The sequence below is a fragment of the Myotis lucifugus genome, unplaced genomic scaffold (genome assembly GCF_000147115.1).
Source record: "Myotis lucifugus unplaced genomic scaffold, Myoluc2.0 scaffold_458, whole genome shotgun sequence".
Lineage (NCBI taxonomy): Eukaryota > Metazoa > Chordata > Mammalia > Chiroptera > Vespertilionidae > Myotis > Myotis lucifugus.
This window is the reverse complement of record NW_005871506.1, coordinates 484,874-512,249: the sequence shown is the minus strand read 5'-3', so window position 1 is coordinate 512,249 and position 27,376 is coordinate 484,874. Positions and strand designations below refer to the sequence as shown.

General features: G+C 46.2%; 1 protein-coding gene across 1 annotated transcript in view; it reads right to left on the bottom strand.

Annotated features, from left to right (window-relative positions):
* Nucleotides 1-27,376, bottom strand: part of ACSM3 (acyl-CoA synthetase medium chain family member 3) — a 58,025-nt gene that overhangs the window by 2,428 nt on the left and 28,221 nt on the right. Inside the window, exons 4-13 of the mRNA XM_023744382.1 lie at nucleotides 15,907-16,114; nucleotides 10,801-10,944; nucleotides 10,536-10,692; nucleotides 10,199-10,278; nucleotides 7,948-8,071; nucleotides 6,483-6,563; nucleotides 3,881-3,982; nucleotides 2,835-2,962; nucleotides 2,632-2,731; nucleotides 670-774 (exon numbers count right to left, since the gene is read on the bottom strand). Coding sequence (XP_023600150.1) covers nucleotides 670-774; nucleotides 2,632-2,731; nucleotides 2,835-2,962; nucleotides 3,881-3,982; nucleotides 6,483-6,563; nucleotides 7,948-8,071; nucleotides 10,199-10,278; nucleotides 10,536-10,692; nucleotides 10,801-10,944; nucleotides 15,907-16,114 — 1,229 coding nt within the window. The remainder of the gene's footprint in view (nucleotides 1-669; nucleotides 775-2,631; nucleotides 2,732-2,834; nucleotides 2,963-3,880; nucleotides 3,983-6,482; nucleotides 6,564-7,947; nucleotides 8,072-10,198; nucleotides 10,279-10,535; nucleotides 10,693-10,800; nucleotides 10,945-15,906; nucleotides 16,115-27,376) is intronic.

The following is a 27,376-nucleotide window of genomic DNA, read 5'->3' as shown; positions in this document are numbered from 1 at the left end:
TTTATGCCTGCTCTGCTACTTTTATCAACATTTTTATGAATTTTTTTAAAAAAAAGTATCCCCGCCCTGACCAGTTTTGCTCAGTGGATAGAGCGTCAGCCTGCGGACCGAAGGGTCCCAGGTTCGATTCCAGTCAAGGGCATGTACCTTGGTTGCGGGCATCTTCCCAGTGGGGGGGTGTGCAAGAGGCAGCTGATCAGTGTTCCTCTCTCATCGATGTTTCTAACTCTCTATCCCTCTCCCTTCCTCGCTGTAAAAAATCAATAAAACATATTTTAAAAAAATAAAAAAAGTATCCTTACTGGCCCTGGCCAGGGTGACTTGGTTGGTTGGGTGTCATCCCATGTACCAAAAGGTTGCTGGTTCAGTCCCCAGTCAGGGCACATGCCTGGGTTGTGGCTCGATCCCCAGTACGGGGTGTGAAGGCAGCTGATGTATGTTTCTCACACTGATGTTTCCCTCTCTTTCCTCTCTCTCTAAAATCAATTTAAAAAAATTTATCCTTGTTATAAGTGAATTGTTCACTGAGAGGCAAATTATATTTAGAACTAATGTTTGTAATTACTGATTTGCATATTGTGACTTCTACGCCTTGGATAAAATCTATCTTTTTAAAAGTCTTTTATAAACCATTATAGAAAATGATAAATTAATAAGGAACAACCTGACCTGGTGAAGAGCATGGACCCAAATGTGACAACCTGGGTTCCCGTCATACTTTGTTGTATGATCCTGGCCAAGTTCGGACATCTCTCTGTGCCTCAGTTCCCTTCTCTAGGAAAACAGGGTGTAGGGCTTACAGAAATACCTGGAACACGCTAAGTCCTCAAAAACATTAGGTGTTATTAGTTGTAATAGTAGGAGCACAAGATATTTTTAGCCCTAAGTGTGCTTCAAATTTTTCTGAAATACTATGCAAAATGTTGCATGTTTATAGGAAAAGTCTATGGTTGTACTATTCCAAATGGCAGCCACTAGTCACATATAGCTACTTACATTCAAATTAAAGTGGAAGGTAATAAAATTTCCTCAGTCGTACAAGGGTGGCTACTGTACTGGATGGTGCAAATACACAACAATTTCATCATTGCATTGGTCCAGTGGCCCTCAAATTCCACAGAGCTATGTGATCCAGAAAATTAGGAACCCAGCAACCTGGATAAACATTTCTCTGCTCTGTATTTCACGTTCCAACCAACGTTAAACAGCACTTCACACCTAGATGTTCTCTTCAGAAGTGACAGTGGTAACAAAGCCACCCACCCCTTTGTCCCTGTTTGAAGTGGTATCTTTTAAAGAAGCCTTGTGGAAAACACACTTTTTTGAAAATTGTGAAAATGTAGCTAAATAGGCAAATGAAGTCATTGGCTGAAAATAAAATTTTAAAAGCAAAGTAATAGGCCTGGCTGGTGTGGTTAAGTGGTTAGAGCATCAGCCTGTGCATCAAAGGGTTGCGGGTTTGATTCCCGATCAAGGGCATGTACCCGGGTACTCATTTTACCTGAGAAAAATTAAGTTATCATAAAACTGTCAAAGTATTTATGATTAGCAAATAGCATTAGGAATTTTAAAGCTAAAATATTGCAAAATAGACAATAGTGTGAAAATACACATAATAAGTTGCAAGACTGTGGTAGGTAGATAAAAATGATCAATATTTTGGATATTGTCCTAAAGTCTTCATCTTATCTGTTTGGTAAATTCTTCTGGAACGTGCTACTCAGTGTGAGGCCTGGAGGGCGAGGAGCACAGCCAGGACAGGCCTGCCACCAGGGGGAACCCAGGACGCCCCCCGCAGGAGGCGTTGCGCTCACCCACACTGGCAAGTGGAACTGGTCAATCTCTCCCTCACTTGACCCCTGTGCAGGAAGGGGGGACCTACACCCACTCTGTTGCCTTATACTCTGGGATATGAGCTGACTCCCAAGCCAACCCAGTCCTAAAGGCTCAGCTGTCAAGTTAGCATCTGGGTGGACACAATTAATGATGACTGAGGCTGGGGGCAGGTTCAGGAGGAGCCGAGACTCACAAAACCCTTCTGGTGGAATTCAGTGCAAAGGGACAAACTTCCGCCATCGCTGAATCTGCTCCCTGCTCTTATCCATCTGGAATATTGGGAGTCTGCCTGGCAGAGGGCACCTGAAGAGTGGCATGAAACCTTTACCCACACAGCCAGGTGGTCAGCCCCATAGGAGTGAGCTGTCAGGACTCCTGTCTTATTTAGAGCTTATTTCCTGAACCTCTGCTTATTGACCTCCACGGCCTGCTTCTGGCTGCCTCGGCTCCTGTCTCTGACCTTGCTCCCACCCAGCCTGTTCTCCTCGGCCACTCCGGGACCGTGGAGTCCCCAGACCTCAGGGCACCAGCGTGTTCCTGTCCAGCTGGCCTCCGACACCCTGCCTGGTGCAAGCTGGGCTGTTGGCATTCATGCCGTCTTTGCCCTGGCCCTCCTTGGAGAGGGTTCAAATTCCTTAGAGTATGTTTTGCGGTTTTATTCTGTAGCAATTCTTCCTATCTGACTTGCACAGTAAGTGAATGAATCATGTGGGTAATTCTGTCCCAATGAACTATGATTTAAGGTATGTGTCGGGCTGCTAACACATTATAAATGGAGACGAATCGTTCTTTTACTTCTCCTCTGATGGGGTCTGGGCTGCTGACAGCAGCCGACTCCGCCACCGCAGGATGCTCCGCCAGGGCACTCTCCACCTCAAAGGGCCCGATTCGGTAACTGGAGGTAAGACACACACAGACGTTTATGATGTGAGCAGCAGGTTCACCCCGGAACACGGATGACCAGTTCACGTAGACAAATGCACAGCTGAAGAAATTACCCGGAGGATAATATGACATCATCCGATCTCCCAACAAACCAGAAATATCCATCTTCATCCATATAGCCTCTGTCCCCAGTGATGTAGTTGTTGCCTCGGAGAGTTGAAGCTGTTTTTGTAGGATTATCCTGTGAAACAAATAGCATTTTGTTTAGTGAATGTGACTTTTCTGTTCCATTGAACTCTTAAGTGCTCAGGAGAAAGAAGTCTGATACCTTTGAGAAGCCTTAGAATGAAGAGGAGCCAGCATGTGACATACGGAAGGTGAACTAGTTACAAAGACCAGGCATGCTTCTACCCAGAGAATTCTGTAGGTAGATCGCAAAGTACCCACTGCAGGAGCTCGAGCTCAGAGGAGCAGGCTGCCTTTGGCTAAGTGGCTAATATCGAACACTGGGAGGAGTGAGAGAAGGAACACTCAGTTCAAAGAAAGAACTAACACCTAATAATTCAAAGGACAGCAGTGGTTTTTATGGTATTTTGTCTGGTTTTACACGGAAATAGGATTGGTCCTGTAACTTGGGCAGGAAGAAAAATGATGTGTTGCTAAATTATTTAAAATTCACCAGCAAGTAGAGCCTGGGCCTTGGATGAATTGGTGTAAATCTTGCACTCATTTGTATACTGTGATTAGGGAGGGGAATACGTTTGTAAGGAGCTTGGAAGGCCCTCAGTGGAAGAAGGGCACTTGTGTTACTGCCCCGTTCTCTATCCCTCTCACCCCTGCAAGAAGGGAGACCACTCACTGGATTCCAGGGAAATGATGTGGTGTTGGATGGCAGAGAGGCCCAGTGTGAGTGAGAGGCATCTCCTTCTGGGCTGCCCTCCGCCCGCAGCGTGGCCTGGAGGCGTGGTCTAGCCTGGGGAGCCCGAGCCCTTCTCCACCAAGCATGGGGGTGCTTTTCCAGTTCTCTGTCTTAGGACATGGGTCTCTCAAGAAAAGGCCAAGTACCTATCCGAGGTATGCTTTGTGGCAACTAGAGATCATGACCAAGGACTTTTGAGAAACAAATAGAAAAGAAGACGTTATTTGATGAGCCTCTTACTACGTAATGAGTGAAAAGGCCAAGTGGTCGCTTCGGTACAACTTGAAAGCCAATGTCTCCTTCTTGTCCAGGAGGTAGAACATTGCCATTTGCATCTAAAATCTAGGATAAAACAGAACAATTTAAGGGAATTTTTACTTAATGCCACCTCTTAATCTTTGCTTTGCTTGTTTTGTTTTGATTTATTGCCATTTAAAAAATCCAAACAAATTTTAATACTTTAAATTCTTCAGAGAAATGTACTTAGTTAAATTCTTATTGCAAAACATATAAAATGCAGGTTAGCAACATGTGAAAAAAAAGAATAAAAGTTTTCTTTAATTCTACCATCCAATAATAATCACATTTTGGAAATATTTTTGGAGACAATATAGACATAGGAAAAAATAGGATCATTTTATAATGTACTGTTTTTGCAAAATGCTTGTATCATTTAGCAATGTATCTCGATTGTCTTTTCCTCTGAAATAGACATTCACTACTGGTTTTCAAACTGTGGGACAAACAACACCTGACTTCAGCAGCGCGATGTCAGCAACAGCGGAAACAGTGGAGGGTCAGCCCTTTCAAGCCTTGCCCTCCGACCCTTCCCCAAGCCCCTGAGAAGTGAGCATTTATTGAGCACTTATTCTAAGTACTAAATCTGAATGCTTTATGCACTGCAGATGTCTCATTTCCTTTAGTCCTTACAATAGTCCTGCTCGGTTAGAACTATTGTGAAGCTCACTTTACACATGAGGAGACTGAGGTGCAGAGGTTTAAGCAACAGAGCATGATTGCGCCGACTCAGCTCAGCACTCAGGCGCCAGACCCTGCCCTTGCATCGACACTCTGGAATCTCTCCAGGAGCACAGTCCAAGGTGGTTTTGTTTTGGCCTCACCCAAGGATGTTTTAGAGAGAGTGAGGGGGGAAAGGAAGGAGAAAGATGGAGTGAGAGGGAGAAACATTGACATGAGAGAGAAACATTGATTGGTTGACTCCCATACAAGCCCCAACCACAACTTTCTGGTGTATGGGATGAAGCCCCAACCAAGTGAGCCACCCAGCCAGGGCATTTCCCGGGCTGATTGCTTATCTTATGTACCGGATTTTGCTCTAAATGACTTTAGCTGTTCTCAAATATGAACACTCGACGGCTTTTATATTCACCCACCAAGAACCTTTAAGCCTGAGATGTGGCTTGTGTGGAAAAGGAGGACATAATTCGTAGCTGGCACTTTACAGAGGGAAGAGGGCTTATGTCCCCAATGGGAAACTTGAAAGGCAAAGGAAATGTAAATGTAAAGTCTTACCATTTAGTTCTTGTAAATAAAAAATATGGATTCCCACCCAGTCACCTAAAGAAATACTTGGTTCCAGGTATGAAGGAATTACTGACAGGAGGAGGGGTTTAGGAGTTGCACACACTCTCTAATGACTGGGGAAAGACAAAATGCTTTGTCTCTGGAGAGTCACATTCCTCATAGCTCAAGGTCCCAAGATGTTAAACAAGAACATGAGGAGCTTTGGGCCTTGAAGTTGCACGAACTTGATATCCAGCTGGTTGGGGCACATCCCCAGCTACCAGAGTGTGGGTGCGGCTGCTCGTAGCTAGGTACCAGCTCACCAGACTCCCCACGCGAACAGCAGCCAGACCTGAACCGCTAGGCAATCCCACCTTTAGACAGGTTCCCACAGCAACTGAGAGGGGAGGAAAGGGCCCAGCATCTGCTTTATAGAAACAGGGATGTCAGCAATCAATGTCACCTAAACTTTCTCAAACTTACCTGATCACGGGAACTACCTGGATGCCTGTTTCAAACACAGATTTCAGGCTCCCACCCTAAACCCACTGACTCGGACTGTCCAGGGAAGGGGCTGGAAAAATCAGTATTTTTAGCAAGTGCCATGTGATTCTGACGCTTGAATAAGCTTGGGAAGCATTGGTCTAATCTACAGCCCTCCGTTAAGTTTGGTCTGAGCTCTCTGTCAGTTTGTCTGCTTAGCGTTTTTGTTGCTCCTGTTTTCTTTTGTATAGTAGGTAAGTTCCTTTCCTATCCCTAGCATTATCTGGGTTGATTTAAGAATAGTCCTAACCTGTACAAGGGCGCTGGTGGGATAGAGGAGGCCACTCAGGGATAGGGGTGGACATGGCAGAGGTTACAGGCCCGCCTGCGGGAAGAGGGAGAATGCTGCAGCCTCTCCTGCCCACGTGACTCGCCAGGAGGCAGTGTGGTGCTGTGTGGAGCACAGACTGGACTAGGTCGCTTGGGGTTGAGTCCCAGCACCAGCAGCTCCTGTCCAACCTCGGGTACATTCTTTACCCTCGCTGGGCCTCATCTGTAAAGTGGTTCTAATATTACTCTGTCTCTCATGGGCTCCTGGAAATTAAATGGGTTAATATTTATACAATGCTTAGAATTACTTAAAAAAAAATGGGTGCTTCAGCAGCACATATACTAAAATTGGAACAGAAAAAAAAATGGAGACCAACAAACTAACATTTCTAGTCCATGGAAGTTAAGATAGCATGAAGTTATCACCCAAACTAGGAGTGTAGGGGAAGGGAGCAGTGGGGTGGGAACTGCAGGCTGTTTAATCTCCTGGAGGTGTCTGCACAACCTTAACGTCAAAAGCAGGCGAAGGCTTTCCCATTGAGCCAGGCTTAATTTTCATTCCCTTAAAATGTCCACAGATCAGCACCTAGTCAAGAAGAAGAAAGGATAAAGTAACGTTACCAGTAACATAAACCTTATTCATTTATCCACCATGTTTCTGAGAACTTAGTAGGAACCAGGTTCAAAAGAAAACAAATTCTCTGCACTCATGTCTATCTAATGAAGTACAGAGATGGACACTAAGTAAAATATATATAATAAAGTTATAACACTGGATACATTTATAATCACTAAAATACCCATATTTATGAAAACATTATACTCATATTAGCCTGATACTTATGCTGTTCTTATTTAATAAATTTGTCGATTTTAATTTATGTTTGGTATTTTTATTGTTGACCAGCTACTACATTCTTATGGTTTATAAGTTGGTGCATTGTAAAAAGATACACTTTGAAAACATTCTTTCAGCTTTTCCCTTATCTGTTCCATCTTACCCCCCTTTCCTACATAATTACCACTTCTGTTATTATTTTTTTCATTTTCTTTAGAATTTCTTATTCCTATTTCTACAAGCTCTTTAGATGACCATAAAGTATGCCTGTCATGGTGTTGTCCACCAAACTCATAATGTTTTAAGTAATAAGCAACTCAACATTTTCAATTTTGAGGCAGCCTTGACTAAGTAAGTTACCTATTATATACGGTGAAATCTTTTTCTAACTCTAGTAATTTTTTTCATTTAAAAATATTGTAATGCCTTTACCTTGATCAGTTATATAGCAGTTTTTCTTAATGAATGGCTATTTCTATTACACAGCTCCAGGTTGTAATGTTAGGCTATTTAAACAACTGTGTCTGTGTGGGGAAGCATGGGACTTGGTTGGAAAGTTTATAAGGAGGAAATTCCAAAACGGGGTGTTGGCGGAAGGCGGCCACCCTGTTTCTCGGAATTCTGACTTAGGGGAGTTGGCCCAAGGCAGCTACCCCTATTATTCCTTGACCTTTCCAAACAAGCCTGTGCGCGTGTGGAATTTTTATGCTTAATCTTTAGGTGCCCTTGCTTAAAGGACACTGCAGACACATGTGTCCTCCCAAGATTACTTACCTACTGATTGTATCTAAAAGTTAAACCTTATCTCAAACTGCTCTTACAATAAAAGCCTAAAGAGGCAGGTGAACGAGCTGTCTGGTTCCTCTAGCCAGGCAGTCCCTTAGCCCTCTCTTTCACAGAAACGAGTGTCAGAGTAATCATTCAACCGTCACTCAGGGTCTGCTGGTCAGTCCCTGGCATGTCTGCTACAGGGCTTTTTTTGCAACTAGCTTCCCTCAAGCTTTTTTAAACTGCTGCGACCACTCCATTCCCTCCCTAGCTCTCAAACAACCCTAGGTAGATAATGAACCCTTTGGTTTCTACGCATCAGACTATATGGGATCCAGCCCTGTCTGCCCAGGGAGGTTTGTACCGTCTCAGTCTGCCCATATCCTTCGTAGATCTCCAGCCCTGTCCTGCTTCTCCACTGCTCAGTCACTTCAGGGCTGATGGGTTCCCCTGCGCTCACACAGTGCTTTAAGCTTTTGAACTTAAAGCTTCTCAGAAGACAGGTCACAGATTAAATTTAGGAGGAAAGATGGGAAAAAATGGAAATTAAGATTATTTATAACGAAAAGCCAACATTAATTGTGTTTTATTTATTTATTGTCTAAAGTTTTAGATAGAAACTTTCTCCCCAATTGACCACCCCCGGGCAAGCCCCCACTGCCCCAGTGTCTGTGTCCATTGATTATGCTAATATGCATGCATACAAGTCCTTTGGTTGCTCTCTAACCCCCCCTCCCCTGTGATTTGTCTCCGGATCTATCCTTGTTCATTACATTATGTTGATCATTATATCCCACATATGAGTGAGATCACAACATTAATTGTGTTTTAGTTCTTAACTCCCTTCTCCAATCAAAATAAACCATTCTAACATCATAAAGTGACTCCTCACACACCAGTTTTTCTTTTTCTTTTCTCCCTTTAATTTGGGGGATGGGAAACATGATTTATTGCAAAAAATCCTTAAGGAGGATACCACACATGGTATCATATTTAACTAATATGTTAAATCAGGATTAAAAGTTTCTACTTGTCTGAAATTGACTATGAAATATTTATACAATGGAATAGTTTACAGCTGTAAAAAAGAACAAGGACATTCCTGGATAGTGCTGTCCAATAGAGCTTTCTGTGACCATGGAAATTTCTCTCATCTTTGCTATCCACTTAGTATCCTCTAGCTCAGTGTGGCTACTGATCACTTGAACCATGACTAGTACAACTGAGGAACTGAATTTTATTTTTAAGTATAATTGGCATATAACATTAAATTAGTTTCAAGTGTACAACATAATGATTCGATATTTCTATATATTGTGAAATCATCACCACAATAAGATTAATTAATATCCGTCATCCTACATAGTTACAAGATTATTTTTGTTTGTGATAAGAACTTTTAAGATTTACTCTCTTAGCAAACATGCACTACAATATAATTTATAGTCTGGAACTGAAAAAAATTTTTTTTTCAAAAATATATTTTATTGATTTTTTACAGAGCGGAAGGGAGAGGGATAGAGAGTTAGAAACATCGATCAACTGTCTCCTGCACACCCGCCACTGGGGATGTGCCCACAACCCAGGTACATGCCCTTGACCGGAATCGAACCTGAGACCCTTCAGTTCACAGGGCGAAGCTCTATCCACTGAGCCAAACCAGTTAGGGCAGGGAACTGAAATTTTAATTTCACTAAAATTAAATTTTAGATACTTACATGTGGTGAGTTGTACTACTTTAGACAGCGCATAGGCCTGACCCATGTGGGAAACAAATGGTTCAGGATGTACTGTTAGGGGGAAGGTGCAGCACTGTGTGCATATTATATTTCCATTTATATTTATGAAGAGGGGAAGAGCACGTGCCTGTTGGTGTACGCATAGATTTCAGGAAGAAGGAGAAATGAGACTGAGGACAAGGTTTGGAGGAAGACGTTCAATATAGATTCTTATATACCTATTAGAGGCCCAGTGCATGGAATTTGTGCACAGGCAGGGTCCCTAGGCCTGGTCGGTGATCAGGGCTGATTGGGGCCTTCTGGCTGCAGGCCGGGGCCTTCCTTCCCTGGCTGCTGAGTGCTGGCTGGAGCCTTCCTTCATTCTGCACTGCCCCCTGGTGGTCAGCGCATGTCATAGCGATCGATCGAACTCTCAGTCTCCCAGTTGAACTCCTGAAGGGACACTTTGCATATTAGCTTTATATATATATATACTGAATTTTATGTCATGTGAACTTTTCCTAGTTAAATTTAAATAAAATCAATTAAAAATAGTTACCAATTCACCTTGTCAAATGGAATCAGGACCAGAGTAAAGACACCCATGCTGTCCCCTGTTTGCTGGGACAGGGTTCCAAGTAGGGGTGCTTCTTCACTGTCCCAGGTCAGAGGACGGTCCTCATCCCCTGGGCTCTCAGGGCTATGCACATGGCCAACCCTGCCCTGAACGTGGTAATTATTATCACAGAGGAGCAAGAGGATGGAGAGGAGAAGAGATTGCTAAATCCCACACCTACGAGTCTGGAATTATGTTTTTAGGCAGAATGAGCTTTTACTCTAGAGCTTTCTCTTTCTCTCCCCTCTCCCATTATGTGCCTCTTTACCAACCTTTCTTACCTGGTCACATCATTTTGCACAAGCATTCGGTATACAGTTGGCACTGAACAGAAGACTGTGATGGGAAACTTGGAGAGCGTCTGCAATGTATAAGAAGTAAACTCTTGGTCTTACTACAACTTTAATAAGTGCCTAGTGTCTATGGGAGGCACAGCGATTATTCTAACATAAATGCACTCACACCTTTCCTCAACTTATCTGTTCAGGTTGTTTTACTTTCTAGATGTGAAATGCCTTAAATCACGTTGTGCTCTGATTTCTGCGAGCACGTGTGCGCAGTCCTGTGGGCAGCACTGCTAACGCATTTCTAAACGCTGACCTCTTGGGCTCTGCTTACTTGCAAGATGGAAGTTGGCTCAAACTGCGGCAAATGATGTGCAAATACACACGCTCCCTGGATCCATGGCGAAAACACGCTGCTCCATGCAGACTTGGCCCAGCCTGTGTCGGAGGTGTTCCACATCACGTCCAACGGTGTCAAATCCAGCCAGAACCTGGGACAGAGCATAGGCCTGACCCATGTGGGAAACAAATCCAAAGACCAATAAAGGAATCATCACCTGGCAGCTGTGGAGCCTCCAGCTGCAGCTCTGTGAGCCTACCTTCCGTTTACAGACAATCCTAAACCGTAACTGCTGTGGGTGTGTGCAGTCATTTTGGGAGATCCGCTCGTGCCGCTGGTGAAGTAAATGGCCATGGTCTCATCGTGTCTTGTCTCCACACACGTGTGGTTGTCAGTGGCACGCCTAGGAAGGAAGAGCACGTTAAACACGTGTGGTTGTTCCTGGCCTGTGGAGGAAGGAAGAACTGCAGTGATTCTGCGCATTAAACACCGCAGGACAGACTGTTGGCACAGCAAAGGATGAGAAACCATCCACTCGGATCGCGTTCCCCAGTGGTCAGGCCCCCTGTGATTTGGGTTGAATTCAAGGTGAATGCCATCTCCCTCTCCATCTTCTCAGGTACTTTCTAGAATCAGATTAACTGCCATCGATAGCCCACTTATAATGGCCAGTTTCATAGCCTTTAATTGTATGATTACACAATTAGTGCGTTTTAAACACTTAAGAGTTGTATCATTCCTGCAGCAGAACGAGAATTCTAGGGTATTGTAACAGATGGATTTGTGCAGAACTGCCCCTTCACCATGAATGCTTTAAAATGTGATTTTCTTTTTTTTGTTAATCCTCACCAGAGGATATTTTTCCATTGCTTTTTAGAGAGAGTGGAAGAGAGAGGAAAAGACAGAGAGAAACATCGATGTGAGAGAAACACATCAATTGGGTGCCTCCTGCATGAGCCCGGACCAGGGCCCAGGCTGGGGGAGGAGCCTGCAACCAAGGTATGTGCCCTTGACCAGAATCGAACCTAGGACCCTTCAGTCCACAGGCCGACACTCTAGCCACTGCGCCAAACCAGGTAGGGCAAAATGTGATATATTTTTTAAAAGAAATGAGTATGTTAATAGAAGTCATGGGTAATCCTATCTAATAATAGACAAACATGGTAATTGACCATACCTTCGCTACGCCTCCCATTGGCTAATCAGCGCAATATGCAAGTTAACCACCAACAAAGATGGCGGTTAATTTGTATACATAGGCTCCAAGAGGTGGAGCGAAGCCTGACGGCCCGGGGCCGGTGGAGCAGTGAGGCCTGACATTTCTGGGGCCAGCAGAGCAGCGAGGCCTCACGGCTCCGGGGCCGGTGGAGCAACGAAGCCTGATGTTTCCGGGGCTGGCTCTGACCAGAACTTGGCCAGAGTGAAGGCCTGGGCCCTGGGTGCTGGAGGCAAACCGGTGCCAGCAGCCAGGGGAAAGGAAGGCCTATTGCACGAATCTCTTCGTGCAACAGGCCTCTAGTCTATAATAATAAAAGCATAATATGCTAATTATACCAGATGACCTTCCAGATGAAGCCGGGGCTGTGAGGGAAACCCGGGTCCCGGGTGCCAGAGGGAAGCCGGTGCCGGCAACTGGGGGAAGGAAGGCCTACTCTTGCATGAATTTTGTGCATCGGGCCTCTAGTGGTATATAAAGCTGGGGTCGGCAAACTACAGCCCACAGGCCAAATCTGGCCCACCTCCTGTTTTTTTAAATAAAGTTTTATTGGAACACAGCCATGCCCATTCATTTACATATAGCCTATGGCTGTTCTCATTCTACAACAGCAGAGGTGAGCAGCTGTGACAGAGGCAGGGTGCACAGCCTGCAAAGCCTAAAATACTTATTCTCCACTCCTTTTGTAGGAGGTGTTTGCTGACTTCTGGAAGGATTGTTGTTCTGTTTCCCACACGAGCATCTACATGGTTCTGAATACAGAAAATCGTAACACTTAAGGGGATCTAAGCACCCATCCAGGGAAGAAAGGACCCCAGTTAAAGAGAAAGAAAGCATTTAGTTCTGAAGGATAACTGGGCTGTTATGTAAGTCAGACAACAGGGCAGCTGAGAGTAGGCAAACTCTGCACATCCAGCATCTACGAAGCATATAGAGTTTATCAGGCCAAGGCTGAATCAATCAGAGCAGCTAGGCCATGAGAAATGTAGGAAAGCTGTTTTGTTTTTTAAATATATTTTTTCTAGAGGTCCGGTGCACAAAAATTTGTGCACTTGGGGGGGGGGTCTCCCTCAGCCCGGCCTGTGCCTTCTCCCAGTCTGGGACCCCTCAGGGGATGACCACCTGCGGGCTTAGGCCTGCTCCCTGGGGGATTGGGCCTAAGCTGGCAGTCAGACATCCCTCTGGCAGCCCGGGAGCCCTCTGGGGATGTCCACTTGCCAGCAGGGAGCAGGCCTAAGCTGCAGTCGGACATCCTTAGTGCTGCTGAGGAGGCGGGAGAGGCTCCCACCACCACTGCTGTACTTGGCAGCCATCAGCCTGGCTTGTGGCTGAGCAGAGCTCCCCCTGTGGGAGCGTATTGACCACCAGGGGGCAGCTCCTGCATTCAGCATCTGCCCCCTGGTGGTCAGTGTGTGTCATAGTGACCAGTCATTCCCAGTCTTTCTGCTGTTAGGGTCAGTTTGCATATTACCCTTTTATTATACAGGAGTACCTGGCAAGCCTGGGTGAGGGACTGATGGCTGTTTGCAGGCTGGCCACAGTCCCTTCAGGGTGGGGATCCCCGCTGGGGTGCCTGGCCAGCCTGGGTGAGGGGCTGATGGCTGTTTGCAGGCTGGCCACAGTCCCTTTAGGGTGGGGATCCCCGCTGGGGTGCCTGGCCAGCCTGGGTGAGGGGCTGATGGCTGTTTGCAGGCTGGCCACAGTCCCTTCAAGGTGGGGATCCCCGCTGGGGTGACTGGCCAGCCTGGGTGAGGGGCTGATTGCTATTTTCAGGCTGGCCACAACCCCCAGCTACCCCAGCTCCCAGTGGAGGCTGGCTGGAAGCAGGTATCTGGGATTTATCTGTCTTCTATAATTGAAACTCTGTTGACATGAGCAGAGGCCACAGCCGGCTCAGGGCAGGCGGGAAGCTTGGCTTCCTCCATCGCCCGGGCAACCAAGCCTCTTGCTTGCTCCAGCTCCGTGGCTGCCGGCCGCCATCTTGGCTGGGTTAATTTGCATATAGTTGCTCTGATTGGCTGGTGGGCGTGGCTTAGGGTGTAGCAAAGGTACGGTCAATTAGCATCTTTGTCGCCTTTTATTAGTGTAGACTGGTTTCAGAGAGAAGAAGGGAGAAGGAGAGAGAGATAGAAACACCAATGAAAAGAGAGAATCATGGATTGGCTCCCTCCTGCATGCCCCCTACTGGGGATCGAGCCCACAACCCAGGCATGTGCCCTTGACTGGAATCGAACCCAGGATCCTTCAGTCTGCAGGCTGACGCTCTATCCACTGAGCCAAACCAGTCAGGGCAGGAAAGCTGTTTTCAAAGCCTAGCAGAGCTAGACCAAATGTGGTTGGTCTCTGATTCCATAATTATCTTCCTTAAAAATAGGTAGTACCTACAGCCCTGTACCTGTCACTCCTATCACAGATATGGTTTCCTTTGAAGCCTGAGGTAGAGTTACCATATCAATCTCTCACTACTAGAGCCCTTGAAGGTCACAGACAGGAGTGTGGGCTCAGACCCTAGCATCTGACCTTATTCATCTGTATAATCAGTGTCTACCCCGAGGTGGTGAGACTAATGATTTAATACATCTCAAGTGCTTGGAAGAGTTTTGGCATACACCAGAGCCACAGACATGGCAGCTATATTGTAGCTATAACATTATTTTTTATTAGATCAGTCCTTGGCCATTGGTAAGAACTCAATACTTGTTAGCTGTTTGAGAGAAGGTGGGAGCATGCTCCCAAACCCTTGAGTGAAGCAAGCTCATTCTAGACAAGGAATTTGCAGTCCTCCTGAAGCTGAGAGAGAACCAACACCTGACAAGAGCCCTGGAAGCCCCCCGCAGGGCGTGGGCATCAGAATAATTCTATTTCATAACTGCATTCATGAATACTGAGGGTTCTACACTCATGAGTGTTCTGTAAGGCTGACAGCAGTGTTGCTCTCCTCTGCTTCTGGAGCCACTCCCAGCTCTGCGGTTGATGCTGTGGCACCTGCTGCAGGGATGGAGGACTTACTCGGAGCCCTCTGACAGCTGCCTCGCCCAAGGCCAGGCCTCTTACTAGTACTTTAGCTGGGAACTGCTCTGAGAGGCTATCCAAACTCCAGGGGCCTCAGTGGGTTGGCTGGAGGCTTTTGGGAGTACATGGCAGATAAATTTCTTCTTTTGCCCTATCCCACATCCTTTGCCTTTCTTCACAGGTGTTGATCCCAAGAGAACTTAGTAAACTTCTTTTTAAAAAAAAAATATAGATTATTGATTTTTTTACAGAGAGGAAGGGAGAGGGATAGAGAGTTAGAAACATCGATGAGAGAGAAACATCAATCAGCTGCCTCCTGCACGCCCCCCACCGGGGATGTGCTCGCAACCAAGGTACATGCCCTTGACTGGAATCGAACCTGGGACCCTTCAGTCCACAGGCTGACGCTCTGTCCACTGAGCCAAACTGGTTAGGGCCTTAGTAAACTTCTTAATTCGATTAATCTCTGTATCAGTGTCTGCTTCCTAAAAATCCCAACTATGAAAACAGGCCAAGCTCCTGCCTGCCTCAGAGCACTGTACCCTGGCACAGTGCTAATCACCAGCTGCTCCCTTTGCCTATGGTGTGTTTTTTAATGTATTTTTTTATTGATTTTTTACAGAGAAGAAGGGAGAGGGATAGAGTTAAAAACATCGACGAGAGAGAAACATTGATCAGCTGCCTCCTGCACACCCCCTACTGAGAAAGTGCCTGCAACCAAGGTACATGACCTTGACCAGACTTGAACCTGGGACCCTTCAGTCTGCAGGCCGACGCTCTAGCCCCTGAGCCAAACCAGTTAGGGCCTATGGTGTGTTTTTTTAATATATGTTTATTAATTTCAGAGAGGAAGGAAGAGGGAGAGATAGAAACATCAATGATGAGAGAGAATCACTAATTGGCTGCTTCCTGCACGCCCCTACTGAGGATCGAGCCCGAGCCCAGGCATGTGCCCTGACTGGGAATTGAACTGTGACCTCCTGGTTCATAGGTTGATGCTCAACCACTGAGCCATGCTGGCTGGGCTGTTTATTGTTTTTATTGTCATTTTTCTGATCACATCACTCGTGGACTGAGTATCTGGTCAATGTTGTCTTTCTTTGGAGAAGCTATTCTACAACAATGATGGTTACTCACTTCATCATCTCCTTGAGGTCCCCCCACCCCTCTCGGGGGTTCTGAGACACAATGAGCTTGGAGCGCAGGTTTTCACACTGAGATGCCACCGCATCTACTGCTGGGGCGACAGCATCATGGGTGACAATACACTTGGCTTTTGAAGACTGCAGTCTGTAGAGGATGTCGTTCTGGGTCAGCTGAGTGGTCCCTGGAATGAAAACTGCACCTAAAGGAGCACAAAAGAAACAATGTTTAGAAGGAAGGCTTCCCCACCCTGTTAGCTGGAGTGTGTAGGTAGCTCCGTGCATTCTGCATTTCTCAGAATGGCTTCATCCATTTCCCAGGCAAGGTGTCTATCTGTCTTCCTTTCATTACTCTGCTTTTGCCTTTCATGGGATCTCAAAGCTTCGGCCTAAAATGAAAGGATGGTAAATGCTGGATAATTATCTATCTGAAGACCATAACATTCAGCTCGAAGAGGGTTTAATTGAAAAGTATATTACCCAGCACTTATTGAGTACTTGAGTGTCAGGTGCTATTCTAAGTGTTTTTGCATATTTTAACTCATTTATAATCCTCACCCAAAAAGCCCAAACACAAAAGCTATGAATAACTTGCCCAACATCACCAAAGCAGAAGGCAGCCATGCAGGACTGGTCCCTGAGCCTCCCGAGCCAGCTGTGCACGAGGCCACTTCATTCAGTGCCTCTTAGAATGCATGGCTGTTCCGCTCCTTCCCAGAGGGCAGGACTGAGGCAGCCACCCCGCTCTGTGCCACTGCCACCATCGCCACCGCCTGCGCTAACTGCTCTCTCTGCAGGTGAAGGGCAAGGCTGAGTGCAGAGCCGGGCACTCTGATAGGTTGGCCTTGGACAAGCCACTTCATCTCCATGAGTCCCAAGTTGTGCAGCTGTAAAACGGGGATTATAATAATAGGTGCTACCTTCTTTATAGGATTGCTGAGGATTAAATTAATTAAAATGTGTAACAAGTTTAAAATAGTGCTGAACACATTTTAGCTATTGTTTTCTCAAAGGATTAATGGGCTTTCAAGACTATATGTTTATATATTGAATCTGCCTATAGCAGCGGCTCTCAACCTGTGGGTCGTGACCCCTTTGGGGGTTGAATGACCCTTTCACAGGGGTCGCCTTTAAGACCATCAGAAAACACATATATAATTACATACTAGAGGCCTGTTGCACGAAGAGATTCGTGCAATAGGCCTTCCTTTCCCCTGGCTGCTGGCACCGGTTTGCCTCTGGCACCCGGGGCCCAGGCCTTCGCTCTGGCCGAATTCTGGCCGGAGCCGGCCCCGGAAACGTCAGGCTTTGCTGCTCCGCTGGCCCCAGTGCTGTGAGGCCTCGCTGCTCCGCTGGCCCCAGGGATGTGAGGCCTTGCTGCTCTGCCGGCCCTGGGCCGTCAGGCTTCGCTCCACCTCTTGGAGCCTATGTATGCAAATTAACCGCCATCTTTGTTGGCGGTTAATTTGCATATTGTGCTGATTAGCCAATGGGAGGTGTAGCGAAGGTACAGTCAATTACCATGTTTGTCTATTATTAGATAGGATTGTTTTTGTGATTAATCACTATGCTTTAATTATGTTCAATTTGTAACAATGAAATTGGGGGTCACCACAACATGAGGAACTGTATTAAAGGGGCGCAGCATTAGGAAGTTTGAGAACCACTGGCCTATAGCCACACCCCAGGCTTCATTTCAGCACTCGGGTTCCAGACCTTCCCAGAGGGAGGAAGGCACTCACTTCACGTGCCTGACTCCTCCCGTGACCCAGGCTCCACCCTGACTCCTTCCACTTCAGAAAGGCTAAGCCTCCAGGGAGTGCTGAAGGGACAGGCAACTGCAACCACAGAGCCTTGTAATGGGGTCCTGGTTGTGGAATTTCTCCTCTTTATAACAAGGCGACACTGACCAGGTGTAACTCCAAGGCTACTCCTGTGAGATGTCTCACCTGGGGACAGGCAGCTACCCGACACTTTCCAAGGTGTGAGGGACGAACAGTGAGTCAGCACATCATGAAGAAGCACAGTATTTACCTTTATTTATTTTTTTATTACATATGTCCCCTATTTTCCCCATTGACCCCCTCCAAGTCACCCCTCCCCCACACTTCATTGTCTGTGTCCATGGGCCATGCACATGTGCACCCAAGGTCCTTGGTTAATTACTTCCCTCCTCCACCACCCTTCCCTCTGAGATTCTGCACTAAGAAGCACAGTACTTAAATACATCACCCTTAGATAATTAATTTCAGCCAATACATAATTCATATATCTTTAAAAGAACCTATTGCCTGCCCTAACCAGTTTGGCTCAGTGGATAGAGTATCAGCCTGTGGACTGAAGGGTCCCAGGTTTGATTCCGGTCAAGGGCATGTACCTTGGTTGCAGGCACATCCCCAGTGGGGGGTGTGCAGGAGGCAGCTGATCTATGTTTCTCATCGATGTTTCTAACTATCTCTCTCTCCCTTCCTCTCTGTAAAAAATCAATAAAATATATATATTTTTTTACAAAAAGAACCTATTGCGCTAGCCAGTTTGACTCAGCGGATAGATAGAGCATCAACCTGCAGCCTGAAGGGTCCCGGGTTCAATTCCAGTCAAGAGCATGTACTCAAGCGCATGTACTTTGGTTGTAGGTTCCCTGGCCCTAGTCAGGGTTCATGCAGGAGACAGCCAATCCATGTGTCTTTCTCACATAGATATTTCTCCCTGTCTCTCCCTCTCCCTTCCACTCTCTCTAAAAATCAATGAAAAAATATCAAGTGAGGATTAACAGAAAAAATAATAATTATTAGGAAATCTCAGCTGCAACCAGGCTTATTGAGCCAGAATCCACATTAAAACATCTTTTTAATTAAATTTCTTGGGGTGGCATTGGTTAATAAGATGATATAGGTTTCAAATGTACCATTCTATGATACATCATCTGCGTACTGTATTGTGTTCACCACCTGTCAGATCTTTTCCCACCACCATTTTTGTGACCCCCTTTACGCTTTACAACCCCTTCCCACCCTCTTCCCTCTGGTACCCATACTGTTGTCTGTGTAACAAGATTCCCAAGTGATTCATGTGCACATCAAAGTTTGAGAAAAATGAACTAGGTGGTTTTTAAGAACTATTCCTATTTGAAATTTTATGAAGCTTGTAGCAAATGTTGGCAACTGCAAGTCTAGTTCTGACTTGCTGAGTGACTTTGGGGAAATGACTTAATGTTGTGTGCTTTTTAAATTTATCTTTATTATTGAGAGTATTACAGATGTTCCCCCTTTTGTCCCCACTGCCCCCTTCCATCTGGTTCCCGCCCCTCCAGGCCTTCACCACCCTATTGTCTGTGTCCACGGGTTATACATATATGCATATAACTTGTTTGGTTAATCTCATCCCATCCCCACCCCCACCCCATCCCCGTTCCCTCTGAGATCAGTCAGTCTGTTCCATTTTTCCATGCCTCTGGTTCTAATTTATTCCTCAATTTATTTTGTTCATTAGATTCCAGATATGCATGAGATCATGTGATACTTGTCTTTCTCTGACTGGCTTATTTCACTTAGCATAATTCTCTGCAGGTCCCTCCACGCTGTTGCAAAGGATAAGAGATCCTTCTTTTACACTGCTGCATAGTATTCCATGGTGTAAATGTGCCACAGCTTTTTTATCCACTCATCTGCTAATGGGCTGTTTCCAGATCTTAGCGATTGTAAATTATGCTGCGATACACATAGGGGTGCATACATTCTTTCTGATTGGTGTTTCGGGTCTCTTAGGATATATTCCTAGAAGTGGGGTCACTGGGTCAAATGGCAGTTCCATATTTAACTTTTTGAGGAAACTCCATACAGTTTTCCAACAGTGGCTGCACCAGTCTGCATTCCCACCTGCAGTGGACATCCTCGCCAGCACTTGTCATTTGTTGATGGTAGCCATTCTGATACCTCATTGTCGTTTTAACTTGTATCTCTAATGATTAATGACGTTGAGCATTTTCTCATATGTCTCTTGGCCTTTTGTATGTCCTCTTTGGAGAAGTGTCTATGTAGGTCCTTTGCCCATTTTTTAATTGGATTGTTTGTCTTTCATTCAGTTGTATGAGTACTTTATTTTTTTTCAGTTTCAAGGAAAATGATTTTTTAAAAAAATATATTTTATTGATTTTTTACAGAGAGGAAGGGAGAGGGATAGAGTTAGAAACATCGATGAGAGAGAAACATCTATCAGCTGCCTCCTGCACGCCCCCCAGTGGGGATGTGCCCGCAACCAAGGCACATGCCCTCGACCGGAATCGAACCTGGGACCCTTGAGTCGGCAGGCCGACGCTCTATCCACTGAGCCAAACCAGTTCGGCAAGGAAAATGATTTTTAATATAATAATGTTACATGCAATAAACCTTAATATCTCAAGAAAAGCCATTTTAAATATGATGTTATATTCAATAAACACAAATTATTCAAGAAAAATGATCTTACATATATTACATGCAATAAACATTAATATTTCAAGAAAAGGATTTTAAGCATAATAATATTACCAAAACTGTACTAACAGTATGCTATCACAAAAGTTGTCAGAAATATTAAAAATCTGCTAATAACAGGATTACTTCTATTATATTCTAGTATTCTTTTTTTCCCTCTGGCTCTATTTTTGTTCATCATTTTATGTTGTTCATTATATTCCATAAATTAATGAGTTCATATGATATTTATCTTTCTTCAGCTGGCTTATTTCGCTTAGCATGATGCTTTTAAAGTCTATTTTGTTGGATGTGAGTATTGTTACTCCAGCTATTTTTTGTCTTTTCCACTTGAATGGGAAATTTTTTTCCATCCCTTCACTTTCATCCTGTGTGTCTTTTGTTTTGAGGTGCGTCTCTTGTAGACAGCATATAGTTGGGTCATGTTTTTGTATCCGTTCCGCTACCCTACACCTTTTTTAAAAAAATAAATCTTTATTGTTCAGATTATTAGAGTTGTTCCTCTTTTTTCCCCCCATAGCTCCCCTCCACCCGGTTCCCACCCCACCCTCTGCCCTTATCGCCCCCACTGCCCTCATCCATAGGTATACGATTTTTGTCCAGTCTCTTCCCGCATCCCCCATACCTCTTTCCCTCCGAGAATTGTCAGTCCACTCCCTTTCTATGCCCCTGATTCTATTATATTCACCAGTTTACTCTGTTCATTAGATTTTTTATTCACTTGATTTTTAGATTCACTTGTTGATAGATATGTATTTGTTGTCCATAATTTTTATCTTTACCTTTTTCTTCTTCCTTTTCTTAAAGAATACCTTTCAGCATCCTATCTAATAAAAGACAAAAAGGGTAACTGACCATACCTTCACTACGCTTCCCATTGGCTAATCAGGGCGATATGCAAATTAAACGCCAACAAAGATGGCGGCCGGCAGCCACGCAGCTGAAGCAAGCAGGCGGCTTGCTTGCTCCAGTGATGGAGGAAGCCAAGGTTCCCCGCCTGCCGCAGCCGAGCTCTGAGCTCCAGAAGCAACAATGTTTCAATTATAGAAGCTAAACAAAACCCAGATACCTGCTTTCAGCCGGCGGTGGCCACGGAGCCGGCTCTTAGCTCCAGTGACAGCAACAAAGTTTCAATTATAGAAGGTAAATATCCCAGAATTAAAAAAAAGAAGAAAAAAAGGAGAGGCTGGGAGCTTCAGTTGTCGGCCACGGCCAGCCTGAAAACGGCCCTCAGCCCCTCACCCAGACTGGCCAGGCACCCCAGTGGGGACCCGCACCCTAAAGGGGGTGTGGCCATCCTGAAAACAGCCATCAGCCCCTCATCCAGGCTGGCCAGGCACCCCAGTGGGGACCCCCACCCTGAAGGGGGTGTGACCAGCTGCAAACAGCCATCAGCCCCTCACCCAGGCTGGCCAGGCACGCAAGCGGGACCCCCACCCTGACCTGGGACACCCTTCAGGGAAAACCAGCCGGCCCCCACCCGTGCACCAGGCCTCTATCCTATATAGTAAAAGGGTAATATGCAAACTGACCCTAACAGCAGAAAGACTGGGAATGACTGGTCACTATGACACACACTGACCACCAGGGGGCAGATGCTCAGTGCAGGAACTGCCCTCTGGTGGTCAGTGCGCTCCCACATGGGGGAGCTCTGCTCAGCCACAAGCCAGGCTGATGGCTGCCAGTACAGCAGTGGTGGTGGGAGCCTCTCCTGCCTCCTCAGCAGCGCTAAGGATGTCCGACTGCAGCTTAGGCCTGCTCCCCGCTGGCAAGTGGACATCCCCCAAGGGCTGCCGGGCTGCCAGAGGGATGTCTGCCTGCCAGCTTAGGCACAATCCCCCAGGGAGCAGGCTTAAGCCAGCAGGTGGTCATCCCCCGAGGGGTCCCAGACTGCGAGAGGGCACAGGCTGGGCTGTGGGACCCCCCCCCCCCACCCAGTGCACAAATTTTTGTGCACCAGGCCTCTTATTTCATATAATACTGATTTGGTGGTGATGAACTCTTTAGCTTTTTCTTATCTGTGAAGCTCTTTATCTGACCTTCAATTCTGAATGATAGCTTTGTTGGGTAAAGTAATCTAGGTTGTAGGTTCTTGCTATTCATCACTTTGAATATTTCTTGCCACTCCCTTCTGGCTTGCATAGTTTCTGTTGAGAAATCAGCTGACAATCGTATGGGTACTCCTTTGTAGGTAACTGTTTTTCTCTTGCTGCTTTTAGGATTCTCTCTGTCTTTTGCTCTTGGCATTTTAATTATGATGTGTCTTGGTGTGGTCCTCTTTGGATTCCTTTTGTTTGGGGTTCTCTGTGCTTCCTGGACTTGTAAGTCTATTTCTTTCACCAGGTAGGGGAAATTTTCTGTCATTATTTCTTCAAATAGGTTTTCAATATCTTGCTCTCTCTCTTCTTCTGGCACCCCTATAATTCGGATGTTGGTATGCTTGAAGTTGTCTCAGAGGCTCCTTACACTATCTTCATATTTTTGGATTCTTTTTTCTTTTTTGCTTTTCCGGTTGGGTGTTTTTTGCTTCTTCGTATTTCAAATCTTTGACTTGATTCTCGCGATCCTCTAGTCTCCTGTTGGATCTCTGTATATTATTCTTTATTTAAGTCAGTGTATGCTTAATTTCTAGTTGGTCATTTTTCATATCCTCGAGGGTCTCACTAAATTTATTGGCGGTTTTTAGAAAATTCTTGAAAAACCTTATAAGTGTGGTTTTGAACTCTATATTGAGTAGTTTGCTTTCCTCCATTTCTGTCATTTGTGACCTGTTTCTTTGTCTCCGCATTTTGGCTGCTTCCTTGTGTTGATAGAGTGGCTTTCTGTGCTAGGTGTCCTATAGGGCCCAGTGGCTCAGCCTCCCCAATTACCTGAGGTGGACACTCTTGGTGCACCCCTTTGTGGGCTGTGTGCACAGTCTTGTTGTAGTTAAGCCTTGATTGTTGTAGGTATCACTGGGAGGAATTGACCTCCAGGCCAATTGGCTGTGAGAAGCAGCTGTGTCTATGGTGGGAGGACTTCTGTGCTGGAGACACCCTTATGGGCAAGACTTGCTTCAGTGGGGGCTATGGTGCTCACTGAGTCTGCCCCCTAAGTGTGTCCCTTATGGATCTGAGTTGTTGTAATCTGGATGGTCCCACTCTGACCACTGGGTACACTGGCTCTTGGATCTCTGAGGAGGTGCTAATTTAGCCTCTGCCTGAGGCTACCCAGCAGGAGCTACAAAGAGATCTGCAGATTCCTCTTCCTTGTTTGGGGTTTGGAGGTGCCCAGATGAGGCCCAGCTGTAAAACAGTGCAAGCTGCTATGGGGCCTTGGGCCTTCTTTTGGATGTTCTGGTCTCTCTGACCCAGCTGCAGTTTGTTAGGTAATTTTAGATTGCAAAGGGCCAAGTCATTCATATGCAAAAGCCTCTGTGCACAGCTTGGGTGGAGCGGGGTCTCAGGGAATCAACAGGGTGGAGCAAACAGCTATGGCTGATCCTCAGCCCTGCCCTAAGAGGCTCGGGGTCTAAGTGTCCCCGCGGTAATCACCGCAAGCACCTCTGAGAGAAAGCCGCCCTCGAGTTCAGCCCGCTGCCAGACAGTCTGTTTCTCCCCGTATGAGTCTGGGTCTGCAGAGACTCTCCCTAACTGGAGTTCAAAGCAGTCGGGAGTGTGTGACTCCCTCCCGATTGAAAAAGACAACCGTGTCCTCAGCCGCCAGCCCTTTCCACGTGCGCCTCTGTACCTCTGCACTTTACTTCTGCACCTCCTCTGAGTCTCAGTGTGCTTTTCTCTTTCCTTCTAGTTGTAGAATTTCCACTCAGCCAGCCTTCCTGTGGTTCTGGATGATGTCCATTTTGTCTTTTAGTTGTAGTTTTGAAGTGGTTGTGCGAGGCAGCAATTTTAGGTGTTCACCTATGCTGCCATCTTGGTTTCTCCCTGTCTGGGTCACTTTTCTGGGTCCGCCCCGCCTTGGGCTAACCTACAGGGCCGCTACCCTACACCTTTTGATTGGAGCATTTAATCCATTTACATTTATGGTCATTATTGAGAGGTACTTATTTATTGCCATTTTAATTCTGTATGGTTAGGTTTCTCTCTGTGTTTCTTCTTCTCAGCAATCCCTTACAGTAATCCCTTTAGCATTTCTTAATAATGCTGGATTGGTGATGATGTACTCCTTTAGCCTTTTTTTTTTTTTTGTCTGGGAAGCTCTTTATTTGACCACCTATCTTGAATGATAGTCTTGCTGAATATAGTAATCTTGGTCTCAGATCCTTGCTTTCCATTACCTTGAGTACTTCATGCCAAACGGGAAATCAGGTGTCAGCCTTATGGGAACTCCTTTGTAGGTAACAGTTTTGTTTTCTCTTGCTTCAAGATTCTCTCTTTGTCTTTAATTTTTGGCATTTTAATTAAGATGTGTCTGGGCATGGGTCTGTTTGGGGTTCTCTGTGCCTCCTGAACTTGTGTGACTTTTTCCTTTACCAGATTAGGGAAATTTTCTACCATTATTTCTTCAAACATCTCTATTCCTTTCTCCCTTTCTGCCTTGTCTAGCACACCTACCATTCTAATATTGTTATGTTTCATACTGTCCCACAGCTCCCTTAAGCTGTTCTCATTTTTTAATTGTTTTTTTCTTTTTGGTTCTCTAATTGAGTGATATTTTTAATTCTGTCTTCTATTCCACTGATTTGATCCTCAGCTTCCCCTAATCTGCTGTGCATTTCTTCCAGTGTTACTATATCCTTTTTCATACTGATGAGCATTTTTAACATCAGTACTCTGAACTCTGTTTCAGATACATTTCTTATCTCTGCTTCATTTATCTCTTCTTCTGGAGAATTCGCTAGTTCTTTCATTTGGGAGTTGTTTCTTTGTTTCCTCATTTTGGCTGTTGGTTTGGGTTTGTGACTATGTTTTAGGTAGAACTGCTGCACCTCTCAACCTCTAGTGCAGGACAGTGTTAAAGGCTGTTTCTGACTAAGTGGATCAGGCAAAGACTCAAAGCCTCCAGAGACCACATCTGGGTACAGACTGATAGGATTCTGACTTGAATTGCCCCCAGGCAATTATCCTCAGGTATGGCGAGAGTTTTTTCAACAGGGTGGAGCAGTAGCTTCTGCCTGGAGGCTAACTATTACTTTTAAACTCTTAAGTAGCCTCAGGGCAAGGTGTTCTCTTATAGGGTGTGCCAACTGTCTTCCCCCCAGGCAAGGCAGGTGTCTATGTGGGAAAGATGTCCTCCACTGTGTGAGGGAATGGCTCAGCCCAGGAAACTTGGAGTGTCTGCCTTCTGAGCTCTATCCCCCAAGTCCCTCGTCCTGGCTTCTGCGCTCACAGCTCCAGTCCACTTAACACACCCTCTGCTGGAGCACAAGGTGAGTGGCTCCACAGGGAATTTTTGTGCGTTGGCCCTTTAAGAGGATGCCCGAACTTTCAGCTGCCACTCCCTGGCAGACAGCACCCCACTGCTTTTCACAGCTAGATGCTATGTGGGTACCCTCCTTAGTTTGGTTCTTTCTGCTGGGGAGCCCAGCTGTGGGATTAGATCCCAGAGGTCTCTGTGGCATGCCCCCTCCCCCACACACACAGCTGAGATATCTCTCCAGGACCCCCGTTGCCGTCTGTGGGAGCCCCGCCAACCCTTTTGTGCCTCCACCCCTCCTACCAGTCTCTATGTGGTCTCCACCTTTGGTCCTTGGGTATCAGGTTTCTCTCCTGTGAGATTTCCATTGAGTATTCAGGAAGCCTTTCCGTATTTCAGTTGTACTTCCAGTTTGTTCCTGGGAGCATGTTCGAGCAGCATCCTTTTACTCTGCTGCCATTTTTAATCTTCCGTAAGAGTACTTTATATATTTTGGAAATGAACCCCTTATCAGACTTATCATTGGCAAATATATTCTCCCATACAGTGGACTCCCTCTTAATTTTGATGCTGGTTTCTTTTGCTGTGCAGAAGCTTTTTATTTTGATGTAGTCCATTTGTTTATATTTTCCTTTGTTTCTCAGGAGAAGTTTTGGTGAAAATACTACTATGTGAGATGTCCAAGGTTTTGCTGCCTACGTTTTCTTCTAGAATTTTTATAGTTTTGTGACTTAATGTTTTTTTCTCCCAATCTATGAAAACTTTGGCCTCCCTATTTATAAAATACTAGAGGCCCGGTGCACAAAAATTTGTGCACTCAGGAGGGGGGGAGAGGGGGTCCCTCAGCCCGGCCTGTGCCCTCTCGCAGTCTGGGACCCCTCAGGAGATAATGACCTGCTGGCTTAGGCCTGCTCCCAGGTGGCAGAGGGCAGGCCCAATCCCTAGGTGCAGCCCCTGGTCGGGTTCAGAGCAGGGCCGATGGGGGAGTTGGGGCACTGCCCTCTGTCATGCACAGAGCAGGGTGGATTGGGAGGTTGCGATGCCACCCCTAGTCACGCTCAGGGTAGGGCCGATTGGGGGGTTGGGGCACCGCCCCCTGTCACACTCAAGGCAGGGTCGATGGGGAGGTTGCGGCGCCACCCCGTCATGCACAGAGCAGGGCTGATCAGGGGGTTGGGGCGCTGCCCCCTGTCATGCACACAGCAGGGCCCATCAGGGGGGTTGGGGCTCCGTACCCTGTCACACACAGAGCAGGGCCGATCAGGGGGTTGAGAAGCTCCCCCCTGTCACTCACAGAGTAGGACCAATAGGGGAGTTGAGGCACTGCCCCCTGTCACACACAGAGCAGGGTGGATCAGGGGGTTGGGGCGCTGCCCCCTGTCATGCACAGAGCAGGGCCCATCAGGGGGGTTGGGGCTCCGTACCCTGTCACACACAGAGCAGGGCCGATCAGGGGGTTGAGGAGCTCCCCCATCACGCACAGAGCAGGGCCGATCAGGGGGTTTAGGAGCTCCCCCCTGTCACTCACAGAGCAGGGCCGATCAGGGGGTTGAGGAGCTCCCCCCAGTCACGCACAGAGCAGGGCCGATACAGGGGGTTGAGGAGCTCCGCCTTGTCACACACAGAGCAGGGCTG